The sequence below is a fragment of the Nerophis lumbriciformis genome, linkage group LG18 (genome assembly GCF_033978685.3).
Source record: "Nerophis lumbriciformis linkage group LG18, RoL_Nlum_v2.1, whole genome shotgun sequence".
In the NCBI taxonomy this organism is placed as follows: domain Eukaryota; kingdom Metazoa; phylum Chordata; class Actinopteri; order Syngnathiformes; family Syngnathidae; genus Nerophis; species Nerophis lumbriciformis.
Genome location: NC_084565.2, coordinates 45,277,437 through 45,290,000, shown reverse-complemented (window position 1 = coordinate 45,290,000; position 12,564 = coordinate 45,277,437). Strand labels below are relative to the sequence as shown.

The following is a 12,564-nucleotide window of genomic DNA, read 5'->3' as shown; positions in this document are numbered from 1 at the left end:
TAGAATTGACCAATACTATGTTGCACTTGATGTGTACTGCGTGTATATCTGTGTTGTGCTGGGAATGCTGACTACATTTGTTTTGCTAAAGCTGCAGCTTTTTGTTTGCTAAACATTCCATAAAGTATTATCTGTTTTTCTTGTTTATTTTTCATTTTAGCTTTACTTCTATTTAATCTCTGTACTTACTTCACTTTATGTTTGCAATCCATGCCTTTTGCTGCTGTAACACTGTACATTTGCTGTTTGTTTGCTGCTGTAACACTGTACATTTCCTGTTTGTTTGCTGCTGTAACACTGTACATGTCCTGTTTGTTTGCTGCTGTAACACTGTACATTTCCTGTTTGTTTGCTGCTGTAACACTGTACATTTGCTGTTTGTTTGCTGCTGTAACACTGTACATTTCCTGTTTGTAGATGATCTTATCTTATCTTTTCTTAGCGTGTTCCAAAGTATTAAAGCATGTAGCAGCCAGCAACAAAAAGTGTGTAAAAAGATGAGAAGAAGGCCAGCAATGAGGTGAAATCCAAAGTCTTTCTTGCTCCTCACCCAGTTGGTCGGCCAAGTGTTTGCCTTTCTCGGGGGCGACCACTCGCTCCTCGTCCATGTCGCACTTGTTGCCCACCATGATGACCTGGGCGTTGTCCCACGAGTACGTCTTGATCTGAGTGGCCCTGGAAGACAAAAGCCATGAAGAACCAGGACACGTGCACGAGGACACGTGCACGAGGACACGTGCACGAGGACACGTGCACGAGGACCCGTCACGCACCAGTCCTGCACGGCGTTGAAGGACTCCTCGTTGGTGATGTCATACATGAGGATGAAGCCCATGGCGCCGCGGTAGTACGCCGTGGTGATGGTGCGGTACCGCTCCTGTCCCGCCGTGTCCTGAACACACAAACACGTGGGATGGACCAATCATCCAACAGGCGCTCCTCACGGCCTTTCTGGAACATTCCTGGCTAACGTTCCTGAGGTCCAAGACATCGCCGCTACATCAATAATACATAAATAGTATACAAATACTGCATCCATGCTATTAATACCACATTAGCACCACATCAATATTAATGCTACATCAATAATACATAAATGGTATACAAATACTACATACATGCTATTAATACCACATCAATTACTGCATCAATACTATATATCAACGATATCAATGACTGCGGATCAGAGTGCGACACTGGCAGAGGAGCTTAACTGTTTCTTTGCCCGTTTCGAAACACCCCAGCGACACTCATCTGCTCCAGCCCTGCCCCCGCCCCCACCGGGCTCCGGCGCCACTCCACTCACTGTACAGGAGCACAGTGTCAGACGAGTGCTCCTGGCTGTGAACCCCAGGAAGGCTACCGGACCAGACGGAGTACCTGGAAAGGTGCTCAGGACGTGCGCCCACCATCTCGCTCCCCCCCTCACCAGGATCTTCAACCTCTCCCTGGCTCAGGCAGTCATCCCATCCTGCCTGAAGTCATCTACAATAATCCCGGTGCCGAAGAAGTCTCCCATCACCAGCCTGAATGATTACCGACCAGTGGCCTTCACTCCGGTAATCATGAAGTGCTTCGAGCGACTTGTTCTCCAGCACATCAAGGACCATATCCCTCCAGACTTCGACCCCCACCAGTTCGCATACCGGGCGAACAGGTCCACAGAGGACGCCATCGCTGTTGCTCTCCACTCTGCTCTGAACCACCTGGAGCAGCAGCAGAGCTACGTCCGGATGCTCTCTGTGGACTATAGCTCTGCCTTCAATACAATAATCCCGGACAGACTCTGCAATAAACTGGACACTCTTGGCCTCCCCCCTCTCACAAACGCCTGGATAAGGGACTTCCTAACGGACCGACCCCAGAATGTGAGACTTGGCCCGCACCTCTCATCCTCCCGCACGCTGAGCATCGGCTCCCCACAGGGCTGTGTGCTGAGCCCCCTCCTCTACTGCCTTTACACCCATGACTGCAGTCCGGCCCACAGTGACAACCTTACCGTCAAGTTCGCCGACGATACCACAGTGGTCGGGCTCATCTCCAGGGGTGACGAGGCTGCCTACAGAGAGGAGGTCCTGAAGCTGACGGCCTGGTCTTCGGAGAACAACCTCGCTCTCAACACCAGCAAGACCAGAGAGATCATCGTCGACTTCAGGAGGAGCAGCACCGACCCTGCCCCCCTCTACATCAACGGCGAGCGTGTAGAGAGGGTCCACACCTTCAGGTACCTTGGAGTCCACATCTCTAATGACTTCTCCTGGACAGTCAACACCACATCAATCATCAAGAAGGCTCAGCAGCGGCTACACTTCCTTAGAGTCCTCGGGAAGTACAACCTGAAGCCTGACCTGCTGCTGACCTTCTACCGCTCGTCCATCGAGAGCCTGCTGACCTACTGTATTACGGTATGGTACGGCAGCTGCACTGCAGCAGACAGGGAGAGGCTGCAAAGAGTGGTCAAGACGGCTCAGAAGATCATCGGCCGCCCTCTCCCCTCTCTGACGGACATCTACACCTCCCGCTGCCTCAACAGAGCCAGTGCCATCATCAAGGACAGCACCCACCCTGGCTCTGACCTGTTCCACCTGCTGCCCTCTGGGAAGCGCTACAGGTGCATTAAAACCAAAACAAACAGGCTAAAGAACAGCTTCTTCCCCAGGGCCATAACCATCCTGAACGGACTGCCCCATTGTCCCTCATAACTGCCTTCTCTTCGGTGCAATAACCCATTCCACCAACCACCCTGTTTTTGTTTTGTTTTTTCATGTATATATTCATTTCACACCATATTCATTGCACTTCTACATTTTTTATATTTTATATATTTGCACATTGTTTTTCTAGCATGCACACATCGCACTGTATGGAATGGCCTCAATCTCGTTACCTTGCGTAATGACAATAAAGCTGATTCTGATTCTGATTCTCTGACATCAATTACTGCACAACTACTATATATCAACACTACATCAATTACTGCATTCTTAGTACATCAATGCTACATCAATCCTACAACAACGCACAATTACACTATAACAACACTACATCAACATGATATCAATACTACACTTGCTACCAGAGCAGAGAATGGAAGGATGGTGTGGTCGGGGGTCAAAGGTCACATGTATATTCCAGAACAAAGGCTGTGAAGGAGTTAATGTATGCAACAAGACCCACCCCCACCTACAAAGGCTTATTAAAGTGATAGCAACATACTGTGTGTGTGTGTGTGTGTGTGTGTGTGTGTGTGTGTGTGTGTGTGTGTGTGTGTGTGTGTGTGTGTGTGTGTGTGTGTGTGAGGGAGAGCTGCTGCCATGGCAACAACATACCCATCCAAGCTGTGCAGTGATCACCATGATGTGTGTTACATTCATAAAGTCACACCAAGAGGTCACATGACACCACACAAAGAGCAGTGTGTGTGTGTGTGTGTGTGTGTGTGTGTGTGTGTGTGTGTGTGTGTGTGTGTGCGTGTGCGCGCGCGCTCACCCAAATCTGCAGTTTGATCCTCTTGTCGTTGCGGTAGACGGTCTTCACCTTGAAGTCGATGCCCACCGTGCTGACGAAGGAGTTGCTGAAGGAGTCGTCGGCGTAGCGAAAGAGGAAGGATGTCTTCCCCACGCTGCTGTTGCCGATGATGAGCAGCTTGAACATGTAGTCAAAGTTCTGGTCCGAGCCGTCCCGCTGACCGTAGCGCTGGTCCGCTTTGGCCATCTGACGTTTGGTGGAAACACAGAAAGGAAGACTTTCACTCTTTCAGTCTAACAATGTCTCCTAGCCTGTTAGCATCCAGCTAGCTCTACTAGCACTTTATGACTTTAAATGAGCATTAGTGTCATCTAACAAGATGGCGGCCTAACATGTCATGGATGCTAATGTTGCGCCAACCTTAAACTTCTTCCTGCTAAGTTAGCAAAACATGCTAAGTCATGAATAAAAGCTTTGTCATCAGTCAATTTGTGTTTTTACTACATATGACTTGCACTACATCCCCCATGATGCACCTGTGTACCTTTAACATCCATCCATCCATTTTCTACCGCTTATTCCCTTTGGGGTCGCGGGGGGCACTGGAGCCTATCTCAGCTACAATCGGGCGGAAAGCGGGGTACACCCTGGACAAGTCTTTAACATATAATGTGTATTTACTACATATGTCTTGCACTACATCCCCCATGATGCACCTGTGTACCTTTAGCATGAAATGTGTATTTACTACATGTCTTGCACTACATCCCCCATGATGCACCTGTGTACCTTTAACATGAAATGTGTATTTACTACATATGACTTGCACTACATCCCCCATGATGCACCTGTGTACCTTTAACATATAATGTGTATTTACTACATATGTCTTGCACTACATCCCCCATGATGCACCTGTGTACCTTTAGCATGAAATGTGTTTTTACTACATGTCTTGCACTACATCCCCCATGATGCACCTGTGTACCTTTAACATGAAATGTGTATTTACTACATGACTTGCACTACATCCCCCATGATGCACCTGTGTACCTTTAACATATAATGTGTATTTACTACATATGACTTGCACTACATCCCCCATGATGCACCTGTGTACCTTTAACATGAAATGTGTATTTACTACATATGACTTGTACTACATCCCCCATGATGCACCTGTGTACCTTTAACATATAATGTGTTTTTACTACATATGACTTGCACTACATCCCCCATGATGCACCTGTGTACCTTTAACATGAAATGTGTATTTACTACATATGACTTGCACTACATCCCCCATGATGCACCTGTGTACCTTTAACATATAATGTGTATTTACTACATATGACTTGCACTACATCCCCCATGATGCACCTGTGTACCTTTAGCATGAAATGTGTTTTTACTACATGTCTTGCACTACATCCCCCATGATGCACCTGTGTACCTTTAACATGAAATGTGTATTTACTACATATGACTTGCACTACATCCCCCATGATGCACCTGTGTACCTTTAACATATAATGTGTATTTACTACATATGACTTGCACTACATCCCCCATGATGCACCTGTGTACCTTTAACATGAAATGTGTATTTACTACATATGACTTGCACTACATCCCCCATGATGCACCTGTGTACCTTTAACATATAATGTGTTTTTACTACATATGACTTGCACTACATCCCCCATGATGCACCTGTGTACCTTTAACATGAAATGTGTATTTACTACATATGACTTGCACTACATCCCCCATGATGCACCTGTGTACCTTTAACATATAATGTGTATTTACTACATATGTCTTGCACTACATCCCCCATGATGCACCTGTGTACCTTTAACATGAAATGTGTATTTACTACATATGACTTGCACTACATCCCCCATGATGCACCTGTGTACCTTTAACATGAAATGTGTATTTACTACATATGCCGTGCACTACATCCCCCATGATGCACCTGTGCAGGCTGAGAAATAAAAGCCTGTCATTGTCACAGAGCCTCTGATTGGCTCACACGGCTGCACGTGACCTTCCTGTGCAGCCGATGACAGCCATGGCGTCTCCATGGCAACTGGACACCTGCTGAGGTGACATCATCACCTCTGGATGCTACAAGAGCAGTGTGATGATGGTGATGAGGTTATTATGGGATGCACACACGTGTCCTACCTCTGATGGGCGTGTCCTCTCAGCAGCAACAACAACAACGGTGCGCGAGTGGCGGGAAGCGGGCGTCGTCTGGCGGGTCTCGAGGCTCCCAAACGGCGGGGAAAAAGGCTGTGGCCTGCACGCGGACTGAAGGTGCGGCGCGGGAACGTGTGCCTCCCTCCCACTGAGGCCCGCGGCGCGCGTGCATGCGGCTCCTCCTCTTTTACCAATGCGCGCTCCCGCGAGCAGGTGCTCGCGCGCCGATGTGACTCATCGCCGTGTGCGCGTGCGCGGCGCAGCAGCGAGAGCTTGTCAACACAATGACGAATAAAATGTTATCAAGACGAAGACTTTGAGAGAATTCTAAATAGAAAGATTTAATATCGCGTTCCTTTGTACCACGTGACCCAATCATCCGCAGCTGCGTGCTGATGCGTTCATCAGAAGATTGTGGAGGCTCGATCACGTGACAACATGAACTGAACATTCATCTTTTCAAGTTGAACAAGTGACGTGTCAATGCTTCTGATCATGTCTCTATCATTGTAGAGTGAGAGCTGAGTAGTTGACAGAGCCGACACCAGGGGGGGACATAGCCAATGGGCATGCGCAGTAGACACTTACAAACTACGGCAAGACTGAAAGGTCAATAGCATGAATACAGCACATTAGATTGCAGTGCATGAACTTCACTATTTATAAAAAGTGAAAATGATTGTGTGGTTATTAACACATGGCTGTCAAACTCTGGCCCGCCGTGGAAGTTCACTTGGCCCTTGAGGCCATGTCAAATGAACACTAAAGTTGGACCGCCGATCCTCCCGGCCAGCTAGGCCAGTCACATAACATGTGCGGCTTCTGCACGCACACACATTACAATGCAAGGCATACTTCATCAACAGCCATACAGGTTACACTGAGGGTAGCCGAATAAAAAACTTGAACACTGTTAGAAATAAACGCCACACTGTGAATCCACACCAAACCAGAACCCTTTGCAGCACTAACTCTTCCGGGACGCTACAAGGTGTGTGTGTGTGTGTGTATTTTGTAGCGTCCTGGAAGATTTAGTGCTGCAAAGGATTCTGGGTATTTGTTCTGTTGTGTTTATGTTGTGTTACGGTGCGCATGTTCTCCCGAAATGTGTTTGTCATTCTTGTTTGGTGTGGGTTCACAGTGTGGCGTATATTTCTAACAGTGTTCAAGTTTTTTATACTGGCACCCTCAGTGTAACCTGTATGGCTGTTGATGAAGTATGCATTGCATTCGCTCGTGTGTGTGTGTGTGTGCGTACAGAAGCCGCACATATCTTGTGGGGCGGCATGGCGTAGTGGGTAGAGCAACCGTGCCAGAAACCTGAGGGTTGCAGGTTCGCTCCCCGCCTCTTACCATCCAAAAATCGCTGCCGTTGTGTCCTTGGGCGGGACACTTCACCCTTTGCCCCCGGTGCCGCTCACACCGGTGAATTGAATGATGAATGATAGGTGGTGGTCGGAGGGGCCGTTGGCGCAAATTGCAGCCACGCTTCCGTCAGTCTACCCCAGGGCAGCTGTGGCTATGAAAGTAGCTTACCACCACCAGGTGTGAATGATTGATGGGTTTTACATGTAAAGCGACTTTGGGTACTTAGAAAAGCGCTATATAAATCCCAGTTATTATTATTATTATATCTTGTGACTGGGTCTGAACGATGTTAGAACATCCCACAGGTGTGCAGGCTAATTGGGAACAGGTGGGTGCCATGATTGGGTATAAAAACAGCTTCCCAAAAACTGCTCAGTCTTTCACAAGAAAGGATGGGGCGAGGTCCACAACTGCGTGAGCAAATAGTCAAACAGTTTAAGAACAACGTTTCTCAAAGTGCAATTGCAAGAAATGTAGGGATTTCAACATCTACGCTCCATAATATCATCAAAAGGTTGAGAGAATGTGGAGAAATCACTCCACGTAAGCGGCATGGCCGGAAACCAACATTGAATGACTGTGACCTTCCATCCCTCAGACGGCACTGTATCAAAAACCCACATCAATCTCTAAAGGATATCACCACATGGGCTCAGGAACACTTTAGAAAACCACTGTCACTAAATACAGTTGGTCGCTACATCTGTAAGTGCAAGTTATAGCTCTACTATGCAAAGCCAAAGCCATTTATCAACAACACCCGGAAACGCCACCGGCTTCTCCGGGCCCGAGATCATCTAAGATGGACTCATGCAAAGTGGAAAAGTGTTCTGTGGTCTGACGAGTCCACATTTCAAATTGTTTTTGGAAATATTCCACATCGTGTCATCCGGACCAAAGGGGAAGCGAACCATCCAGACTGTTATCGACGCAAAGTGTAAAAGGCAGCATGTGTGATGGTATGGGGGTGCATTAGTGGCCAAGACATGGGTAACTTACACATCTGTGAAGGCACCATTAATGCTGAAAGGTACATACAGCTTTTGGAACAACATATGCTGCCATCTTAGCGCCGTTTTTTTCATGGACGCCCCTGCTTATTTCAGCAAGACAATGCCAAGCCACATTCAACACGTGTTACAACAGCGTGGCTTCATAGTAAAAGAGTGCGGGTACTTTCCTGGCCCGCCTGCAGTCCAGACCTGTCTCCCATCGAAAATGTGTGGCGCATTATGAAGCGTAAAATACGACAGCGGAGACATCGGACTGTTGAACCACTGAAGCATGTTTTCTTACATGGTCAAAGCTTGTTAACAAGTTCACTATTGTGGCTGATGTTAGCATGTTTTCTTACATGGTCAAAGCTTGTTAACAAGTTCACTATTGTGGCTAATGTTAGCATGTTTTCTTACATGGTTAATGCTCATTAACAAGTTCACTATTGTGGCTAATGTTAGCGTGTTTTCTTACATGGTTAACGTTCGTTAACAAGTTCACTATTGTGGCTAATGTTAGCATGTTTTCTTACATGGTTAATGCTCGTTAGCATATTTACCATTGTGGCTAATGTTTATTAGCATGTTCTCTAGTATTATTAATGCTCCTCAGCAAGTTCACTATTGTGGCTAATGTTAGCATGTTTTCTTACATGGTCAAAGCTTGTTAACAAGTTCACTATTGTGGCTGATGTTAGCATGTTTTCTTACATGGTTAAAGCTCGTTAACAAGTTCACTATTGTGGCTGATGTTAGCATGTTTTCTTACATGGTCAAAGCTTGTTAACAAGTTCACTATTGTGGCTGATGTTAGCATGTTTTCTTACATGGTCAAAGCTTGTTAACAAGTTCACTATTGTGGCTAATGTTAGCATGTTTTCTTACATGGTTAATGCTCATTAACAAGTTCACTATTGTGGCTAATGTTAGCGTGTTTTCTTACATGGTTAACGTTCGTTAACAAGTTCACTATTGTGGCTAATGTTAGCATGTTTTCTTACATGGTTAATGCTCGTTAGCATATTTACCATTGTGGCTAATGTTTATTAGCATGTTCTCTAGTATTATTAATGCTCCTCAGCAAGTTCACTATTGTGGCTAATGTTAGCATGTTTTCTTACATGTTTAATGGTCATTTACAAGTTCAATATTGTGGCTAATGTTAGCATGTTTTCTTACATGTTTAATGCTCGTTAACAAGTTCACTATTGTGGCTAATGTTAGCATGTTTTCTTACATGGTTAATGCTCGTTAACAAGTTCACTATTGTGGCTAATGTTAGCATGTTTTCTTACATGGTTAATGCTCATTAACAAGTTCACTATTGTGGCTAATGTTAGCATGTTTTCTTACATGGTTAACGCTCGTTAACAAGTTCACTATTCTGGCTAATGTTAGCATGTTTTCTTACATGGTTAAAGCTCGTTAACAAGTTCACTATTGTGGCTAATGTTAGCATGTTTTCTTACATGGTTAATGGTCATTAACAAGTTCACTATTGTGGCTAATGTTAGCATGTTTTCTTACATGGTTAAAGCTCGTTAACAAGTTCACTATTGTGGCTAATGTTAGCATGTTTTCTTACATGGTTAATGGTCATTAACAAGTTCACTATTGTGGCTAATGTTAGCATGTTTTCTTACATGGTTAATGCTCATTAACAAGTTCACTATTGTGGCTAATGTTAGCATGTTTTCTTACATGGTTGATGCTCATTAACAAGTTCACTATTGTGGCTAATGTTAGCATGTTTTCTTACATGGTTAATGGTCGTTAACAAGTTCACTATTGTGGCTAATGTTAGCATGTTTTCTTACATGGTTAATGCTCGTTAACAAGTTCACTATTGTGGCTAATGTTAGCATGTTTTCTTACATGGTTAATGCTCATTAACAAGTTCACTATTGTGGCTAATGTTAGCATGTTTTCTTACATGGTTAATGCTCATTAACAAGTTCACTATTGTGGCTAATGTTAGCATGTTTTCTTACATGGTTAATGCTCGTTAACAAGTTCACTATTGTGGCTAATGTTAGCATGTTTTCTTACATGGTTAAAGCTTGTTAACAAGTTCACTATTGTGGCTAATGTTAGCATGTTTTCTTACATGGTTAAAGCTCGTTAACAAGTTCACTATTGTGGCTAATGTTAGCATGTTTTCTTACATGGTTAATGGTCATTAACAAGTTCACTATTGTGGCTAATGTTAGCATGTTTTCTTACATGGTTAATGGTCGTTAACAAGTTCACTATTGTGGCTAATGTTAGCATGTTTTCTTACATGGTTAAAGCTCCTTAGCAAGTTCACTATTGTGGCTAATGTTAGCATGTTTTCTTACATGGTTAATGCTCGTTAACAAGTTCACTATTGTGGCTAATGTTAGCATGTTTTCTTACATGGTTAATGCTCGTTAAGTTCACTATTGTGGCTAATGTTAGCATGTTTTCTTACATGGTTAATGGTCGTTAACAAGTTCACTATTGTGGCTAATGTTAGCATGTTTTCTTACATGGTTAAAGCTCCTTAGCAAGTTCACTATTGTGGCTAATGTTAGCATGTTTTCTTACATGGTTAATGCTCGTTAACAAGTTCACTATTGTGGCTAATGTTAGCATGTTTTCTTACATGGTTAATGCTCGTTAAGTTCACTATTGTGGCTAATGTTAGCATGTTTTCTTACATGGTCAAAGCTTGTTAACAAGTTCACTATTGTGGCTAATGTTAGCATGTTTTCTTACATGGTTAACGCTCATTAACAAGTTCACTATTCTGGCTAATGTTAGCATGTTTTCTTACATGGTTAATGCTCGTTAACAAGTTCACTATTGTGGCTAATGTTAGCATGTTTTCTTACATGGTTAATGCTCGTTAACAAGTTCACTATTGTGGCTAATGTTAGCATGTTTTCTTACATGGTTAATGCTCATTAACAAGTTCACTATTGTGGCTAATGTTAGCATGTTTTCTTACATGGTTAATGCTCGTTAACAAGTTCACTATTGTGGCTAATGTTAGCATGTTTTCTTACATGGTTAACGCTCGTTAACAAGTTCACTATTGTGGCTAATGTTAGCATGTTTTCTTGCATGGTTAATGCTCGTTAACAAGTTCACTATTGTGGCTAATGTTAGCATATTTTCTTACATGGTTAATGCTCATTAACAAGTTCACTATTGTGGCTAATGTTAGCATGTTTTCTTACATGGTTAATGGTCATTAACAAGTTCACTATTGTGGCTAATGTTAGCATGTTTTCTTACATGGTTAATGCTCATTAACAAGTTCACTATTCTGGCTAATGTTAGCATGTTTTCTTGCATGGTTAATGCTCGTTAACAAGTTCACTATTGTGGCTAATGTTAGCATATTTTCTTACATGGTTAATGCTCATTAACAAGTTCACTATTGTGGCTAATGTTAGCATGTTTTCTTACATGGTTAATGGTCATTAACAAGTTCACTATTGTGGCTAATGTTAGCATGTTTTCTTACATGGTTAATGCTCATTAACAAGTTCACTATTGTGGCTAATGTTAGCATGTTTTCTTACATGGTTAATGCTCGTTAACAAGTTCACTATTGTGGCTAATGTTAGCATGTTTTCTTACATGGTCAAAGCTTGTTAACAAGTTCACTATTGTGGCTAATGTTAGCATGTTTTCTTACATGGTTAACGCTCATTAACAAGTTCACTATTCTGGCTAATGTTAGCATGTTTTCTTACATGGTTAATGCTCGTTAACAAGTTCACTATTGTGGCTAATGTTAGCATGTTTTCTTACATGGTTAATGCTCGTTAACAAGTTCACTATTGTGGCTAATGTTAGCATGTTTTCTTACATGGTTAATGCTCATTAACAAGTTCACTATTGTGGCTAATGTTAGCATGTTTTCTTACATGGTTAATGGTCATTAACAAGTTCACTATTGTGGCTAATGTTAGCATGTTTTCTTACATGGTTAACGCTCGTTAACAAGTTCACTATTGTGGCTAATGTTAGCATGTTTTCTTGCATGGTTAATGCTCGTTAACAAGTTCACTATTGTGGCTAATGTTAGCATATTTTCTTACATGGTTAATGCTCATTAACAAGTTCACTATTGTGGCTAATGTTAGCATGTTTTCTTACATGGTTAATGGTCATTAACAAGTTCACTATTGTGGCTAATGTTAGCATGTTTTCTTACATGGTTAATGCTCATTAACAAGTTCACTATTGTGGCTAATGTTAGCATGTTTTCTTGCATGGTTAATGCTCGTTAACAAGTTCACTATTGTGGCTAATGTTAGCATATTTTCTTACATGGTTAATGCTCATTAACAAGTTCACTATTGTGGCTAATGTTAGCATGTTTTCTTACATGGTTAATGCTCGTTAGCATATTTACCATTGTGGCTAATGTTTATTAGCAGTATTATTAATGCTCCTCAGCAAGTTGACTATTGTGGCTAATGTTAGCATGTTTTCTAGCATTGCTAATGCTTGGTCACGTTCATTAGCTCCTTCTCCAATATAGCCTGAG

The 12,564-nt window shown here is 43.1% G+C and overlaps 1 protein-coding gene across 1 annotated transcript in view; it reads right to left on the bottom strand.

The window, feature by feature from the left end:
* rab3b (RAB3B, member RAS oncogene family) overlaps positions 1-5,866 on the bottom strand; it is a 12,735-nt gene extending 6,869 nt beyond the window's left edge. Inside the window, exons 1-4 of the mRNA XM_061978481.1 lie at positions 5,662-5,866; positions 3,490-3,714; positions 774-892; positions 551-675 (exon numbers count right to left, since the gene is read on the bottom strand). Of these exons, the coding sequence (XP_061834465.1) occupies positions 551-675; positions 774-892; positions 3,490-3,714 (469 nt within the window). The 5' untranslated portion in view covers positions 5,662-5,866. The remainder of the gene's footprint in view (positions 1-550; positions 676-773; positions 893-3,489; positions 3,715-5,661) is intronic.
* Positions 5,867-12,564: the final 6,698 nt, after the last annotated feature.